Source organism: Neolamprologus brichardi, chromosome 23 (assembly GCF_056152115.1).
Source record: "Neolamprologus brichardi isolate AB-2024 chromosome 23, ASM5615211v1, whole genome shotgun sequence".
In the NCBI taxonomy this organism is placed as follows: Eukaryota; Metazoa; Chordata; class Actinopteri; order Cichliformes; family Cichlidae; genus Neolamprologus; species Neolamprologus brichardi.
In genome coordinates this window covers 31,824,404-31,843,519 of record NC_142125.1, presented here as the reverse complement: position 1 = coordinate 31,843,519, position 19,116 = coordinate 31,824,404, and the positions used below count along the sequence as shown (strand labels likewise).

General features: G+C 41.1%; 1 protein-coding gene across 1 annotated transcript in view; it reads left to right on the top strand.

The window, feature by feature from the left end:
* Positions 1-346: 346 nt before the first annotated feature.
* The window catches only part of nid2a (nidogen 2a (osteonidogen)), a 54,004-nt gene continuing 35,234 nt past the window's right edge, over positions 347-19,116 (top strand). Inside the window, exons 1-7 of the mRNA XM_087835599.1 lie at positions 347-1,412; positions 2,891-3,076; positions 3,277-3,393; positions 14,071-14,172; positions 14,545-14,684; positions 15,203-15,335; positions 18,495-18,800. Coding sequence (XP_087691725.1) covers positions 1,209-1,412; positions 2,891-3,076; positions 3,277-3,393; positions 14,071-14,172; positions 14,545-14,684; positions 15,203-15,335; positions 18,495-18,800 — 1,188 coding nt within the window. The 5' untranslated portion in view covers positions 347-1,208. The remainder of the gene's footprint in view (positions 1,413-2,890; positions 3,077-3,276; positions 3,394-14,070; positions 14,173-14,544; positions 14,685-15,202; positions 15,336-18,494; positions 18,801-19,116) is intronic.

Genomic DNA, 19,116 nt, shown 5'->3' with positions numbered 1-19,116 from the left:
TACATGCTTCCAGCTCCCGTTTTTGCTCGATGACAACTCGTACTTTTCCTTTTTCTCCCTCCCTCGCTCACAGACACATAACGGGTATGGCAGTCCATTCTCCCTGCAGCTCGGACTACACTGCCTATGATGCTACATTCTTTAGCGCTATACCTGTAGCATTCTGCCTATTAGCTTAGCACAACAACAACAAAAAGGCCTCTCTCACCCAGGAAACACGCAGAGAGAGCGTCACCCTGTAACCATGGCAACCGTAACGCTGCCGCCTGGAACAACAGAACGTAGCTGTCAAACAAAACCCAAACAGTCCTGACGCGCCACAATATGAAACAGGGAAGTACCACCGTGTAGTCCATTTATTTCAACAAAGTAACTGTATTCTAAATACCACCTTTTTAAACTGTAACTGTAACGGAATACAGTTACTCATGTTTTGTATTTTAAATATGTAACGGCGGTACATGTATTCCGTTACTCCCCAACACTGCATACAGGTATATGTTTAGAAACAAAGGGTGCAAAACCAAGAGTGCTGACTCCTTATTATTCCATCTAAATATCTCATCTCATTCAAATGTGGCTTCCAAAAAAAACAGACAAAGAAAAAAAACGAAGAAAAAACGATCTATATACATACTGAATACTGAACCTAACATACTGAATCATTACCTGATGTGTCGGAATTTTATGTTTTCCTTTACATAAAGATATTTCCATTACGAATGAATGCAAAAAAAGGCAAATATTTGTGAAGAAAACTTTACAAGAATTCAGGAAGCAAGTTAAAAGTTTCCCAGGGAAGTCCTCCAGATCCCACTTAATCTCACTTAATGTGTCCTCCTCGAAAACCTCAAATTAAACCTACAAACTATTTAAGAAAACATGTTTCTCACTTTGTTTGTTTTTTTAAATGACACCACATGTCTTTTCAGTGTTGTGAAACAGATAGAGTTACATCCGGATTAAAAATGCTCTATTTGTCTTTTCTTTAATACGAGCCAGATGTTACCTCCAGCCCCGGCCTGCTGTCACTCACCCCGCCTTTGACCAATCGCAGTGGGCATAAACTCCTCCTTCCCTCCCCGTGGAGTTTGCGGGGGCTCGGTGGAGAGGAGGAGTGAGTAAAGATCTCTTTCTGAGTCCAGCTGTGCTTCTCTCCTGCTGCTCCCTCTCATAGCGCAGCGCTGCTCGATCACTCAGGCTGTGCAATGGAGAGATGGGCGATGCTGGCCGCGTGCGTGTTGCTGTGCTGCAGCTGCACTATGGTTACTGCCATCCAGAGGGCTGACATGTTTCCTTACGGCACTTTAAATGGAGATTCGGTGTTGAGAGAGGGCGACGATGAGACGTCCAAAGTGCTGTCCCTTCCCAGACCCTTGTACTTCTACAACTGCCCTTTCTCCCAGCTATACGTAAGTATGACTTCATTACTATTCATTTGCACTCAGTCGAGGTTGTCTATTTTGTGAGCGCCTAAAAAAATTCGCTGAAGTTCCCCCTTCACGTGTCTCAGGTGATATTTGCAGCTGTTGAATAATCTGCGCAGGAGAGTTGTGCTGCTGTTTCCCCTCTGCTCAATGGAGCGATTCATTCACGGCTGAATAAAAAAAAAAAAAGTCGGGACATTGACAACAGAGGACATTGGGTTTATTATCATGTGTACTCTTTTTTTCACGAAGGACCAATGTTTGCATAGGATTTCAACAAACTGCGCTCCTAATATTTAAATCCAAATCTTTCAGCAACTTCACTTTTATATTCAGCAGATGTCAACAGATGCAAATGAATTAACTCTTTTTCTTTTACCATAACTGCTGTAGGAGCATCCAGTATAAGTAAAAGTGTTGCTCAGTCAAATGTACTTAATGTTTTAAAAGTAAAAGTAATTATTGCACAGAGTGCCTCCTGTCAGAGCCTGCAAAGTAGCCATGCTGCAAAGTAGGAGTGAACCAATGGGTTCAAAGGAAAAAAGCCACTTAAAATTTCTACTTAACTATTTTCTAACTGACTATTATTTGATAGCTTGCAGATCTGGGAAAATAACTCAAAATATAACCAAGAAATTAATGATGTTGTATTGTTCTTGTTTGAGATCAACAACCTTTTTTAGATCCAAAGAAAGTGGTAAACTGTTATTATTCTCACATAAAAATTGAACTAAGTCTCAGCAATGCACTTCTACAACACCATGGGCTGGTATGTGATAAATAGAGATTATGTTGAACTGTGACTCATGCAAGCTATCCAAGGAGAATCAAAGATTTCAATATAGATAGATAGATAGATAGATAGATAGATAGATAGATAGATAAATAGATAGATAGATAGATAGGTTAAGTGGTAGCAACATTGCACTGAATAATACTGTCACATGTGAGAAGGCTCATTATGCAACGTGGCCACTTTAATAATCAGGAATACCAATATTAATGCTTTGGTGTGTACATCACTTTAACACAGCAGCTGGGTGGGGCTTCTGTGCTCACAGTCAAAGGTTTGGGCTCTCAATGACCATATTAGGGATAGTCCTTCTGACTGATGTCATACAGAGCCAAGAGTAGAAAAAAATGATCTTTTGACTCACAGGGATCTATCTACAGCCTTGTAAAAATCTCCTTCTAAAATGTTGTGAAATAGCATCAAATGGAAATATTGAGTACAGCTGTGGCTGCATGTGGTCAGAACTTTTCTAAATCTTGATCAGAAAAATTGGGAGGGCACCCCGAGGTTGTTCCAGTGGTTTTTGAGGAAAATAGGGGTTCATTATGTGGTTCCTGGAGTCCATGAAGGGGTTCTAGTGGTTTACAAGGGCGAATGGGTTCATTAGGAGGTTTGTTGGGTTCGTGATAGTATTCCAAATATTCCAAACTAAAGCTTTCCCTCCCTTTAGGTGGCCACCAATGGCATCATATCAGCCCAGGACTTGCCAATGGAGAAGCAATACGTTGATGACGGATTCCCCACAGACTTCCCTGTGGTGGCTCCATTCCTGGCTGACATTGACACAAGCGGAGGGCGCGGACAGATTTACTACAGGGTGACAGAAACACCCAGTGTGCTCAACAGAGTCGCACAGGTGTGTAATGATTACAGTTTTAGTGTTGAAAACTCATAAGATGCTATAAAAACACTAGAGAAAAAATACCTGTTGAACTTTAATTAACTACAGATTTGGTTTGTCTCAATCCATCAGCTCAGTGTTTGTCTTTCATTCCCTTATTTCATGTGTCGTCCTTTCCCTTCCTCCCTCATTCGTTCATTCATCTCCTCGCCTAGGAAGTACACCGGGGGTTCCCAGATGCAAAGTTCACACCCACACATGCTGTAGTGGCAACGTGGGAAAATGTCCCGGCATACGAAGAACAAACTCGACCCCCTAGCCCTCCAAACAAGGTAAGATGTTTTGAGGAAGAGACACCAGTAGCTCCAGGGCCTCCCTGTGTAGAGGAGTTCTGTTTTATCATCATGTAAACAGCCCACATACCCCACACTAGTATGTTTTGGTTCTTGTGTGACACTTAATCCCAAATTCCTGGCTGTTGTGCATGACTTGTAATCACCCTAAGGTGGGGGAGATTATTTGTAATCCCTCTTCATCAAATTTGCCTCTTAACCTTTTTAAAGGGTCAAAGATCATCTTTAAGAGTCATCAAAGTGTCCCCCGCCCTCTTTATCCTCTCCTCCAGTTCACACACCAGTAGACACAAACATGTATTGACCATTGTTCCCCTCCGCCACTAATGGTTTTCCTCGTGTTTCACTCTTTAAATCCTTTTTTGTCTTTCCGTTTTGTGTAATCTAGGATAATTGTGCCATTTTTTAAATGCTGTATTTGCCATTTAAAGTATTGGTCGCTGATAGTTCCTGTTTGCTGTGTAACCATGGCCGTAATGACAGCTATCACTAAAGCATGATGATTCTCAGGAATGGTCAATATCAAATCAGTGGAGTCTAAGAATTCCTGCCTCTCGTGTGGGTGCAGAAGCAGTGCAGTCTTAATGTCATAATGCAGCTCAGCAGTGACCCTTGCATGAGACCTTTCCTGCTACCTACATGCTCATGTCTTTTAAAGTGTAACAAAGTGTAGTGACACTAGCAGGGTTTAAATTAGTGGTGTATCCATCAGACATATATCAGTCAATATTAATACTTTCTAAAATCCTGTCCAAGCAAATGATTCAGAACTTAAAGAGCTGTATTAAGAAGAATTAACAGGAGAAGCATTGGTTGCTTTGTTACAGTCCAACTTTGGGAGAGACTCCAAGTAAAGCCAGGCCTACTATTGATCAAACAAACAGCGCCTTGATGTTCTTGGTGTGCAGAATTTGGGGTGAAGAGGAATAAAGGGAGTGGTAGATTTAAAGAAAAACACCAGGGGATCTTTCTTTCTGTCAGCCCTCCTCGTCTCTGTTTGTTCTTTTTGTTGCTCTCACGGTCTCCTTTCTTTTAGGCTTGTTTCTTCCTCCTTGAATGTTTAAAAAATTATCATAGAGTAGTCTAATGGGTACTGCAATATTAAGCCTCTTAACAGCTTTCGCTGGAGCTGATCGGGATTTACAAGCCCCCAAGTGGACAAGGGTTTTTTCTCTGAGCCCCAATACTGGAATTTTGTCTTAGCTCAGTTCTTGACAACATGCTAATTAGAGGATGGAGCGTACCTCTTAAAGTACAAGAAGTGACGTGTTTTGCTATTTAAGCGCTCCGTGCTGCTCATCAGATTGGAGCGCTCTCTGATTTGCTTGAGTGGGTCTCTCGTTAGAGTGATAGCATCTTCCTTTGAAGTGATTAGCCAGAGGTGCTGGGTGGGGTGTGTGGAGGGCAGATTGGTTTGTGTGTGACCTGAAGTGTGTGATTGTTGGGGTGGGTACTGGGGGGTGTTGGGATGCTGTTTCAGGGGGAGGGGGAAAAATGTGTGGCGTCTGGATGTCGACTGTGGAGATGAAATAACAGGAAAACAGAAGAGAGAGAGAATTAAAGCGAAAGAGTGAAGGCTCACACTTCTAATAAGCTGAGCTGTGTTTTCGATGAAATTAGCCTTAGAGATGCTATTATCAAAATTGGACAGAAATTACTTGACTTAAAATACACACCCATACATCAACTAGCAGGGAGCTCAGTTAGCTAATTACCGCAGTCATTTCGCTAAAGACTGCTTTCAGTGTTTAGATCTTTTAAGAAGTGTTGACTTTACTTTGAGCGATTATCAGTAACACTAAGCAGCCTTAAGTTGGAAAAATATGTCATCCAAAGAAGCACTAGAGTTATCTTGATGTTAAAGGAGCAGGTTGACATTTCACACATACTCACTGTCTTGTCACAAATTAGATAAAAAAGATGACTATCTTAGCTTAACGCAGAGGCCAGATAAAAGGTCAACAGCTAGCCAGGCTCTGCAAGTTACAACAGCTACAGATTCACAAGCTAACTAATTGCATGTTATAACTTGCTTGTTCATCAAAGCAAAACTTGATAACTTCAGTTCCTTGTGTCCTATTGGCCATTGTCAACCTAGAAGCACGACTCCCATCAGAACAGGCATGTTTCATAGCATAAAGGTAAACAATCAGAAACGCCTGTGTGTCCCTTGAAGTGAGCATTCTCTCTGAGGTGATAAGTGGAGGCAAACCGCAGGTTTATCAGTTCATCTGTCAGATGTCTCTATTTATGTTTAATATTAATATATTGTAGGGGTGGGGAAAATGTTGTGATACCGTATAGTATTGCAGTACTTTGCTTGGGGGTATTATATCAATATAGGAACACCAAATATCAATATTTTATCAAATACATTTAAAAAACTCTGGGAATACTACAAGCAAAGGGGCTCATCTCATGCACCACCATCCTGAGATAACGTTAGCCAAGCAAACTTACATTAAATCGGCTATATTAAAAAAAAACCAAAAAAACAACAAACATTCGACACTGGACACACTCTAATTCAGAGCAAGCTAAGTGCCCGGTCATGCGATTGAAAATAGGACAACAGTCTTTGGACAGACTGCAATTACTCTCAGAGAGAGTCAAAGTTTTGCACATAACTTCTGTCTAATGTATAAATGCAGCAAAAATTTTCTGGCACAACTTCACCTGCTTCCAAGGTGCATGGAGAGGATCAATGAGTTTTTATGAACTACACCTCCTTTTTTCTTTTTTTTTTTAATCAGTTAAATTACTCTCACATGAGTAATGTTTATTCAATTAATCTTATTATTTTAGCCAAAGAAGTAACGTTTTAGACATCTCATCTTAAGTCTACAATTTAAGTCTAAATTTTAGAGATTTTACATTTTAGAGACATAAATAAGGATCTTTTAAATGTGTTCCTATGTGATGATGTAATCTTGTTTTCTAATTCAAACATGCTTTTACCATTAAAGACCCCCCACCCCCCCTTTTTTTTAAAACCTGTGTGTATATTTATAGCATCCTCCTTATGCATTTCATGCATGTGTTATTTTCAGACATATGGGGGGTTATGTCACACACACACACACACACACACACACACACACACACACACACACCCCTCATCAGTAATGATCTAGTCCGGTATTTACTTGCGTGTGACTTAGCCAATTAACCAATACCTACCTATTATATGTCAGCTGACCGATCTATGAAGTTTTGACTGGTTAATTTGACATTTTTTTCTGTTTCCTGTCTTGCATTTAAGCAATTTTTTACAATGTTTTACTATGACCCTGATGAAGGCCACAAGCCGAAAGGCGTTGGTCAATTATTAAAGTTGTTCATCTTCCCTCAAGTGTTGCTGGAGTTCCTGCTTAATGTATAAATGCAGACAGATTACCAACATGTTGCCATCACGCTTAGGTCTTTGTCACTCGACTCAAGTAGTCTTGAGTTGACTTGAGTGGACTCGACTCAGCTGGCTGCCCGCTGGTTGTATTCTGGTTATATTCCCACAGAACCTTTGGTTTGCTGACAGCAAATGTAATAGTTAAATGTGAATTTCTGTCTACGTAAACAGCTACAGATATGTCATTTTCAATGATTTATCCCTGTTAATTGCTGGATTATCAGAAACAGATTGCGCATAATTGAGAACCTGACCCCATTCAATTGCAGACTGTCTGCAGACTGACTCCATCCTATGGCAACATTTGGCCAGGTTTATTGACAGCGTTGGTATGCTTGTCAATCTGAATTTGCAGGAAAAAATAAGTGAGGTAACTTTATCTTGTTACATAAGATAGATACTGACAAAGTTTAACTTTGAAGACATAATTTATGGTTAACAAAAGGTGGTAAATCTTAATTTATATATCATTACAGTACTTAATATATTGCAAAAATATTTAAAAAATTGATTCTGTTTTTCACAGATTTTGGAGTGCCTTAAACCTGTGCTCTTGCTAATGATTGGCATGAGGGGAGTCATTTGGTCATAAAAACAAAATCTAGGTGTATAATAGAAGTCAATAGCAAAATGATTCTCGGCTCCCTTAACCTATTATCTCATTACCTGATGAATTTATGATGATGTGATTGTCCAGTGTCCCTCTGTTTCTAAGCTAGATCCGTCTCTCACCCATACGGAGGATGGCAATAATGCTCAACAGCTGGATTTACAAACCAATAGGTGCCATCCATCATTTTGTATAGTTATATATGGTTTTACTCAGCTTCAGTTCAAGACGTAGTTCACAAGTATTATGTAGATCAACTCAGATAGCGCGTGGTGCCATATGTAACATGACTGTCTTTCAAAGTGACAACACAGTCATTTCTTAGCAATCGTCCTGGCTTTTTAAGAGGAAACATGAAGAAGATTTGATCTTAGAATATATCTTTGCATGTTTTCTGGTTTTATAAATCGGTCCTCTGCATTTGCTATATGTGGAAAAAGAAAGGTATTGCCAGCTGAACTGTCTTGTTACTGTACCACAATAGGAAGTGCTGTTGCCATCGGTGTTATTTGTTATTTCTGGTGGCTCCTTGCAGTGACACAGGAGGCATCCCCCTGAAATATGTTCATCCCGGTCCAAAGCAGACTGACTGAACTTTAAGTTTTAAAAGATGTTACTCTGCTTTTACGCCCTGAGAAAGATTCTGCTTATTAGTGGACAAGTAGGGGAAAAAATGAGTTTGCCTTCGTGTACTGCTCTGTGATGTCCAAAAAATGACTCATGATGACTTGGGACATCGCTTTAGTAATTATAAGTACACATTCATAGCTGTCTGGTTTGTAGTTACGTAATAGATTCATGTTCGCAAACCTTTGAGGATCTAAGAAAAGCAGCTATGGTTAACCACCATTTGCTCTTGATTTTAAAAAAAGCTTTTGAAAAGCTTTCAAAAGCCCCAAAGCTGGACAGATTTTTTTCAGCTATAAACAGCTGAAGGTAAAAAAAAAAAAAAATTAGTGTAGAGATTTTCATATGACAACAGTAAGATACTGACAGGAGTGTTGGGCTGTAGTCAGTATGTGTGTATATGTGTGTGCCAGTTCCCACGCTGCAGGCAGTTCCGTTTGTAGCACTCTGGTGAGGCTGGCAACTGGGCTGCAGCTGCTGTCTGCCTCACTCTGCCTGCTTGCAGCTGTGCGGCCGACGAGATAAAACACCAGCAACTGACAAACAAGTGAAGTCCATTTATCTCGAACTCGTTTCCCTGGGATGTTCCAGGCAACCAGACTGGGTTCCAGCTTTAAATATCTGTGACATGATTCAGAACATCAGCTACAGTGTGTTGAGTCATTTATTTAAAAGCTAGATGAGACGGAAAATCAACGGAACTGTCTTCAGTTTCATTTATGTGAGGTAAAGTAGACTCAACTCATCTCAAGGCAGTAAACCACACTACTAATAAATAAGTAAATAGTAAACAAGCCCAAAGTAAGATAAACTATTTTGAGTAAACTGAGAGAGTCCTAAAATTAATTCTATACAACAGTTTGATATATGTTTGCGGCTGCTGTCGTTTATTCAAAGCCTTGTTAACGTAGTGTCAAGAAAAGAGTGTATATAAAAGATGGATACAGCCAGTGTGCTTACACAGCACTGTGGATTCATGAATTCTAAGTTTGTAGTTTGGCAATCAGTCTTGACCATGCATGACCATATTTGTATGAGATGTTGTCATACACGTAGTTTAGTGTAATGTTGTATGGCATGCTAATTTTGGCAAGAAATATCCTAGAAAGCAAAATTAACTTGGTGGAAAAACTGAGGAAGCAACTCACTAAAGTGATTTTTAGTACAACTGAATGCTGAAAGCGATGACATTTTAAAGTGGTCGTTTAACAACATTAAACATGAATAGATTTTGATAGGGTGAGTGATATGAATATTATCATATCAGATAGTTTTTAGAAATAGGGAAACAGTTTTTGTACCAGGCTGTAAGAAAATAAGTTAGGTGTTTGGATTGACTCCTTTTGGCTTCTTTTTCATTGCTACTTGGCATCAGCTAAGCAAACTTTTGCAAAAGTAACTTCTTAGCTGTAAATAATTGGATCTATATTACAGTATATGTAAAATGTTGTTTAGATTAGGGCTGATGAGGAATATTTCTTGCTTACACGATCTGTGTATACAGAATAAAGCTTATTAAATAGTATTATAGTATCAAGTCTGTATGCTAAGCAAAGCTAATCGTAGCTAACTAGCTAAGCTAGTTCTAGCTTCATATTTAGAGTGCAAACTTAAAAGTGATATCAATATTTTAATTTTAATTCTATTCCTTTAAAAGTAAAACGCCAAAAGAAGGAAGATTGTTATGAATCATATTACGGTATTTGCAATCACATAAATCACCGGGCCACTCAAAATGCAACAAATGACACTTCATAGGCTGCCATTGAGAGACAAAAATAATGAAGAAAACAAAACTTGACACAGGTTTCAGTCTTCTTTCTCTTCTGTTTTGTCCTGTTTGTTGTACCTGGTCTCATTCCCTCTTCTTTTTACCTTCTCTGTCTCCTCAGTCCCGATTTGTCATAGCGAACAGCCGCCTCTCTCTGAGCCTGGTTCTGCAGATGGCTGCTTAATGTTAAAGGGGAGTTCTTCCTTCCCACCATCGTGATCAGGTTGGGCGTATCTCTCGAATATTGTAGGCTTGTTTCCTTACAGTGCAGTAAAAATCACTTTGCGACAGCGGTTGTAGAGAACTGGTCCCATGATAATCAAACATAATTGACTGTAATGTGATTTATACACAGGTCTATAAAGCCAAGTTTATGTAAGTGCTTATCACCTTTCTAAATAAACTTCCGGTATTTTTCTTTAGAGGTGTTTTCAGACTCTCTCACCTCCTGCTGTGAAGCAGGCAGGCCTAGCAGATGGATGATGTTACCACCTAAACCTTAAAACAGTCAGTATGGCCCCCAAAAGAAACATTTGTTGGTCCCAGAGACAATTAAACGTCTGTGCCCGCGTCTGCTCGCAGCAAAGAGTGTGAGGAAACGCTTTAAAAAGGTGTGACACAACGCCTGTAGGGAATCTGACTGTTGTATATGTATGTGTGTGTGTGTGTGTGTGTGTGGAGCGGGGAACCTCTCACATGCATACTGAGCTACAGAGTCTAAACGTCTTTGATGTGTGTTTGCTGCAATTTGTTGTTCTCCAGCTGTGAGACTTCTTTACACACTTGGGGAGACAGACAAACACATGAGTGCAAAGACAGAGACGGGATGGGGACCAGCACAGAGGACCTTACAGGACTGAGGCTACGTCCACACTAGCCTGGATAGATTTGAAAACGGTATTTTCACAGAGTTGTGCATCCACATTGAAACGGCTGAAAACGCTTACGTTCCAGTACTGCGCATGCGTGAAACGCAGGGAGATTCAACCTGCCTCATTTCTGTCTGCCGTTTATTTACTTTCCGGTTCTTTGAAACATCACGGCAAAGTGTTGAGGAAAAGTTTGTTAAATGGACTAACAATGAGGTGGAGTTCCTGCTGTGAGTAACACAAAAGTACAAAGTTGCAAAAGCGAGTGAGAGTTAAAGAATTTGAAGAAAAGCTATCTGAAGCATGTACAAACTGATATTAATCTTTAATATTGCTGTCAAAATTGAGAGTAAACAAAACAACTGCTGTACAATGCCCTCCGCTATCTTAGTTTAATTGGTCACATGACTGCATCATATGACTAATGTGCATCATCGTTTTCTAAAGTCTCCCTTTTCGCTGTCCACACTGCATTTGAAGCACCGTCTTCAAATGTATGCGTTTTTGAGAGCGTTTTCAAAACGCTGCGTTTTCCTCTGTCTCAGTGTGGACGGGAGGCCAAAAGTGAGAGAAAACGATGCGTTTTCAAACGAAAACGCATTAGTGTGGACGTAGCCTGAGTTCAGCATTTTGTGAATGGATTTATTTGTTGTGAAAATGAGAACATCATCTATATCCCCCCCCCCTCATGTCCATCACCACACTCTATCTCTACAGGCTGGAACAGGCTGTTGTTTGCTCGAACACTTGGGAAAGTGGCTGAGAAAATATTCTCAGCTACTTTCAGTTGCTCCCCAAAATTGTGTTTTAACTTCTTTTATCTGTGTTTTCAGTGCTGATGCAATCCTTTTTTCTGATTAGCAACACTTATAGTTCAGGAGTAAATCACATCGAGTTGAGGGGTTATTAGGTTTCATAGGGTTGTAGTTTACAACAATATTTCAGTGGATAGTACCTATCAAAGTAACATCCACATGGATGTCAGGCCCAAGCTTTCCTAGCGCTCACCTTATCGTAAAGACATGATCAGCGTTACTCACCTTACCTGTCACTGTTTTTAATGTTGTGGCTGATTGGTGTATGTTACATGTAGACAGAGAAAAAACAAACAAACTTCCTTTTGCTTTTCTCATCTTAACCTTACATTTTAGTGCTCCTTTTGCTTCTCGCTGTGTCCTTCATTTCTCCTCCTCCTGCTCCCAAGAAAGCGGCAACAAAAACAGGAGAGAATAGTACAGACATCTAGTTGGAGTATCAGAATCCCCCCCACCCCCCCAAAAAAAAAAATCACGTCATGTTGCTCTAGCGTCCTCTCCTCCTTCCCTGAAGACAGAAAGCAGAAAAACACAAGCCCCCCTCCTCACTAACTGCGCAGAGCCCAGAGGCTCCGAAATCCCTCCCGCCCACAAACAGCAAGAGCATTTAAAGATGTTGATGTAGACAAGGTGGGGGACACACACATGCATTCACATGAGATTAATATAGGTGGAGGAACATCTGTAGGTGTGTGTGTGTGTGTGTGTGTGTGTGTGTGTGTGTGTGTGTGCCCTCCATGGCCCCTGGCTCACATTGTAGCTGGTCTCTGGTTTGCATGTTGTAAAGTCATCCTGAAAGATGTTCAGACACACAGGAAGACAGCTGTGGAGATCAACATCTGGGCTGGGGGCTGAGAGTATGAGGTGTGTGTATATCTGTTGCTTTCTTTTTATGTGTGAGTCTACGGATAAATGGATTTTGTCCCAAAGGAAAACAACATTCACAGTGTTTCCTTCATTCACTAAATCTGTGTTTGTTCAACTGTGGTTGAGCAGTGGGCTTGGCCTCCCCCATACGTGTAGGAGATAAGTTCTTCAAGTCACAGTCTCCCGTGTAAATGGAATTCCCTCATTCGTCAGTCCATGCAGACTCAATTCATTTAATTCAGCTTAGTTTGTGAGATGAGATGAGATTAAGTAGTCGTTTTGGTGACCGCAAGGCGTGGGGGGTGTGAAAGGTGAGAAGTCTAAACATGGGACCCAGCAGATGAGAGAAGAAGAGCAGGCTACACAGGGAGGAGGAGAGGGTCGGTGCGAGGAGAGGTGTGAAGTTTAAACATGAGGAGTAAGTGTAAAAATAATGAATAATCTGAGGGAGGCTAAGCTGAGCAGGACACACTGGAGGTGATTTTATAGATGTGTAAAAACTGGATTCATACTACGTTAATCAGAAAAACATAAATATGTAGTGTAGTTTGCTTCCAGTGAGCCAGACTTTCTTATTTTATTTTTATTTTTTGGGTTAAGTAACTTAACCTGCGAATAGTTCAAGCATAAAAAAGGGAAAGGGGAAAACAAGGCTCAAGCGATGAACTGAATTAAACTGTACTTTAGGTACTTTCTTATTAGTAGCCTTTCACAAAAACTTGTGTTTCCATTCATTTAGTTCAATCGATGAAAGACTGCAAATATAGAACAGTCTCACAGGCATACAATACAAGAGAATACAACAGTGAAGTTTATAACCATTTGTAAACACGTTGGAGGTTTTGTCATGGTTAGGAGCTGCATGTCAGCCAATGGCGTTGGGGACCTTGTCATATCTGTTTATGTTCCAGATTTGATCCACCTGGAAAGTGTTTGATTGACACCACACAAGCCCCTTTTCCATTAGTAGCTACTCAGATCGGTTCGACATGGATCGACTGGTTTTCCATTACAATATAGTTCCTCTTGATGGACGTGGTTGTCGTCATAGCAACGCGTCTGAGCGTCCCACAATGTAATCAATATGCAACACAAAACATATAAAAGTGGACTTCGAGGCAAGATTATACCTGCTGCTCGGGGGAACACGGCGTTGTTCGGCCTTGTTGCGAGGTTTCAAAAATGTGGTTTTGATTTTCCTGAACGACACGCTCTCATGACTCATGGAATGACGCCACTGACTAGCCAATCGGTGGCATCCAGTGTGATGATGTCACATGTGGGCAACCGTGGAACAGGGGGTTGGGAAGCGCATCTGTAACTGGAAGGTCGCCGGTTCGATCCCTGGGCTCTCTGTCCTGGTCGTTGTGTCTTTGGGCAAGACACTTCACCTACCGCCTACTGGCGTTGGCCAGAGGGGCCGATGGCGCAATATGGCAGCCTCGCTTCTGTCAGTCTGCCCCAGGGCAGCTGTGGCTACAACCGTAGCTTGCCTCCACCAGTGTGTGAATGTGAGAGTGAATGAATAGTGGAATTGTAAAGCGCTTTGGGTGCCTTGAAAAGCGCTATATAAATGCAATCCATTATTATTATTATTTTAGTACCTGCTCAGATCGCTTGGAACCCTGGCTGAGCAGGTTAGGGTTATTTTTGCTTGCTGCCCATGTTGTAATCCGCTTTTGCCTCCACAGGTCAATACGTTCCAGGCTGTTATTGGTTATGATGAGACAGACTCATATGTCCTCTTCCTCTACCCTGAAGGCGGTCTGAACTTCTTTGGCACACTGCCTAAGGTAAGCAAACAAGAGTTAAGTCATCACTGTTACAGCTGTAGGGCAAAATGTACACGAGCAAAATGAACCATTGTATTTATATCACTATTTTTATCACTTCACATAGCCACTGCTGCTTTAGCACCTGACCAGGGTTATGTTAGCCCTTCAAGATGTATCTGTGTGCACGTTTTGGTTGCTCAGATTTTACATATTATTGTAAGATTTTGTTCCTTAATGACTATTGAATTATTCTATATAGTTCCTAATTTTTGTTATTGTTAGTATTTGTTGCTAAATATTTGACAAATTCTTTTATTTTATTTTATTTGAGAACATGGTTATTATGTTGTTCTGTTTTTCGGTTGTTTGTTTTGTTTTTAATTTTTCTAGGAGTCGTATAATGTTGAGATAGAGCTTCCAGCAAGAGTTGGCTTCAGCAGAGGAGAAATTCCAAATTGTATAATTTACCAAAGTGAAAGCCCTTACTACAGTGTCACCAGTAATGAGCAGAGTGTTAAAAACCTCTACCAGTAAGTAAAAAAGGTTAAACCATAAATTTCTTTGCAGCCAACAGTTTAACCTTAGAATTAGATGTACGCAAATAATGACTTGTTCCATGATCAGAATCGAAATATATCCAAACTCCACAGAATAAAATCATTCGCTTATTGCTAACTACCTAACATGCTTACTAAACAATGCAAACAATGCAACTTTTTAGTAACAAGATGCGTACACACAGTAATTGCTAAAACAAATACTGGTAAATAAATGTGTATGTAGTAAGAGCTTGCTAATGACAGTTCATGTATAGCACAATAAGGGGCAGATAGCTAATAATTACAGGTTGTAAATGTAAAGCTAAAATTAGTGACTCAAAAAAAGATGTTCACATTCATTGTTATGTGCCTTGCTTTATGTGCTTTGTTGAACCTTCAAATGCTGTTGCAGGAGAAGCTTAGGACATTTATAACAACAGAAAATGGTTTTTTGTGGTGCACATAATTATTTACATCCTTCTGTGAATGTCTGATTTCTTCTGCTCTAGGTTTGGTAACAGTGGAATTCCAGGCCTTTGGCTTTTCCACACTGGAAACCGTTATTCCTTTGACAACATTGTACCTGCATCCATTAAAGGTCCTGTTTCTACTCCACCAACTGTAGGATATGACCCCCATATGGTAATTTTGTTATTTGCTTGATTTAGCTTTTGGACGATAACAATATATCTTCTTGAAATATACCTGTAGTGCATCAAAAATCTATATCTTCTGCCTTATTTGCTTGCTTATTATGCACCAGTCTACTGCTGTGTACAGTGTTGTCGGCCACTATTTATATTTATATTATTACAAGAAAGCCTAATTTCTGCTATTGAGTACATCAGAAATTTCAATTTTCATAAATCATTCCAGATTATGCTAAATTGCAAAATGCTTAGCCATGTCTTTAGTAAAACCTCTGTAACTTTGTGAAAAAGAGAAAAGTTTCTTTTTCAATTTCTACTATAGATATTTCATTTTTAATGACTACAGTTAAAAACAAAACAATTAAAAAACAATTAAAAAAACAAATAACACAAAACTGGAAGTCTGAGCAATGGGCTACCAGAACTTTTACTTTAATTTTATTTCTTACAATTTAAGTCCAAAGAGCCGTTTCTGTTATTGGCACATGTAGAAAAACTGTTAAATATGTAACTTCTTTACAGAATGGGGAGTTTCAGTCGTCCGGACCGCTTAAGATCAAAGTGGGTTGCATGTAGCCCACCATGTAAAATGAGTTTGACACACCTGCTGTAGCGCATCTCTGCCATCATGGGTTTCCCAACACACACAGTCAGACACAACGTTCTTGCTATGCTGCTTTCTTTATTCATTCAGTGTTATCTCTAACCCTTTTTTAACAGTGACATGTCCACTCAATTTTATCAGCTCTAGTAGCTCTTCTGGCTGCTAGTCCAAGTGATTGCTATACACACCTTGGTCCCAGCGAGCTACTGCATAAATAGAAGAGACATAATGAGACAATTGCTGACAGCTGTGCCAGCCACCCCAAAGAACCCTCTGCTCCAGCCCTCCGGAGCTGAGCCAAAACCACACCCCGCCACCAAATACCCCGATCGCCCAACCTGGGATGAGGAGCCATCCGGCCTAAACTTCCTTCGCCCACAGAAGAGGAAATCAGCCACAACCATCTATACCTCAAGCCTTTGGATCATCTTGAATTTGAAAGGCTGTCAAGCTAGATATCGTTGGATGATCTGGGTGTTGGCATCCTTCGTGCAATGGAGCCATCATTCTGCAAAACATTGCCCGAACATAGGGTGAATCAGCATATCAGGAGATAACAGTGGAGGGCTTCAACTGCCTACAGAATGGCCAGACATTCTTTATCTGCTGTGCTGTATTTAGTCTTGCGCTCTGACAGCTTACAACCAATGTATACCTCAGTCGAATCCCCTCACCTGCAAACACAAAACGGCCACCTGCCCTCAGGGAGAAGTTAGGAGTATGGAGCATGGTTACCCCCAGAGAGTTTATTTTACCTAGTCAAATGGAATTTAAAGCTTCCTTGGCACTGCTCTGTCAATGGACCAGGTCTGACTCACACTTTCGGGTGAGGTTGGTCAGGGGACTAGTTAGCTCTGCAAAGTTCATGATGAACCCATTCAGCTCCAAGAACCACCTAACGGCATCTGCTCTCTGGGCTTGTGTGAGATGGTCGTCACGAAGGAATGGGCCCCAACCCATCTTTGTCTTTCATCAAGCTCACCAGAGAAACAGGATCTGCCTGCCTCTGCACTTTCAGGCAGTATATTTTTGTGGCTCTACCCCTGGCAGAATGTGCTAACTCATAATTGACATCACCCACCCATCATGTGTGACCACAAAAGACCCTTACTACTAGGCCAGTACTTTTCAGCTGGAGGATGGGAGAAACACAAGTAGTTTACCTCCTGGTGTAAACTACTTGAGTCTAGCCTCTCTGTTGTCATCCTCTGACATCCTCTCTTCTTTTATTTTTGCTTGGACTTTTCTCACAGTTTTCTGTAAGTAGGTCCAACACCACACGTGGTTTTCTGCCAAACAGCATTTCAAAGGAAAAGAAAAATTCAGTGGAGGCCTGGGGCACCTCCTACAGTGGAAACAACAGTGGGTCTAACCACCAGTCCCAAGTTCATTCATCCTTGTGAATGAACTTCTCCTTAAACATCATGGAATTTAATGCTTTATTCACACACTCCACCAGCCCATGTGTGAGATTTGAAAAAATTGCCCTGGTCAGTAAATATTTCTTTTGGGATTCAGAATATGACCAGAAACAGCTCATGCACCACACTCTCAGCAGAAATTGAAATGCTTCACAAAGCCACCTCTTCATGATATTGTGTTGCATAATTCACCAAGACTAAAAACAAAAGGATATCCTTGTGCACTCCAGTGAAATGACCTGACTGGCATTCCAAGTAGGACTCATCCAGAAGAATTGGGTCATGATTTTATTGTGGTTTTATCATATTAGCAGCACCACCAGCAACAGGATATACATTTCCCACTACAACATCCCTAGTTACAGCCAGCTGGGTGTGGCCAATAGCTGATCTCCCACTCCCAGTCTGGAGTTGTGGAATTGGCAGCAGTGGTCTTTATGGGAGTAGCCCAAGCAGTCCAGCACAGTCTTCCAGACATCTTTAAAGTTCCCCTGAAAAACCGCTGGTAGGCTGAGCGCTGCTGCCTGCCCTTCCCCAGACAATAGGGGAAGCAGCCACACAGCCTTTTCCTCCACCAGCTGCTTACCAGCCTCCAACACTGTATCCTCAAACATATCCAAGACCAGCTGCGGTCATACGTCTCCACTGTCTTGTGTGGCATGATCAAAGAACCATGGTAAGTAGAGGCAGTTGAGTTGCGGCCCCAGACCAGACCACAAGGTTTTCCAGCACCAGGTTGTGCCGCTCGGCCTGGGCCTGCAGTTCTTCCATCTGCCCTCAGTTAACCACCGCCTGCTCCTATTGCATAGGGGAAGTTTTGCCACCATCTGATCGAGGGCTTAGACTTGTTTAACAGTACAATCTGTTGGTGTGACCCTTCTTTGGGTGTTGGGTGGAGTTGGCACCAGTGTAGGACATTTCTACCACCTTGGGCTTCCCAACAGATAAGACAGTCAGACACAACCCTCCTGTTATGCTGGTTTTCACTGCTCTTTATCTTACACACTGTTTCTGATGTTTTTTTTAGATAATCCCCAGTCCAATCAGTTTTATTAGCTGCCACCACAACCTCAGACACCCATGCTGCTCTTTACTCCTCTGACTTTTCCATTGTTTTTCCTTCCAGGGCACCACCACCCCAGACTATGATGAGTTTGAAGAATATGTGGAGAATACGTTCGACCCTAATACCCAAGAAAGAGAAGATGATTATCCTTTAACAGGGAGGAACCCTAAATTCCAACCTGCACCTGCTGATGGTGACCGATCAAGTTTCCTTCTACCGCAAAACCATCATGGGAGCGACAATATACCATTGACCTTTGAACCTGTGTATGGTTTCGAGCCACCAGAGAGGCAGTACGCTTCCCCTAATCCTCCACAGACAGTCGCAGAGGGAGGTGCTCAGCAGCCCCAGGAACAGCAACCACAGGTAACACTGAAAAACAGGGCAAGTGGTTCAAATGTGCAAAGAACTGTAGTATAACCCACTAACCATTTATCATGCACAACTTGGTATTATGCACACCTTTTGCCATCACAACTGCCTTAGTTAGATATGAAAAAAGGGAATTGAAACCGCAGGGTTGTCAGGTGTTAAAAGGAATTTAAATTCAAAGGACAGTTTAAGAAAATATCATGGTCATAGTGGAATGGTGTTGTCAACAAAATAATGAGAACATAGCGCAGATCATAACTTTCTGGATTATGATATTTGTAGAGAATTACAGCTACAGGCTACATTGCTT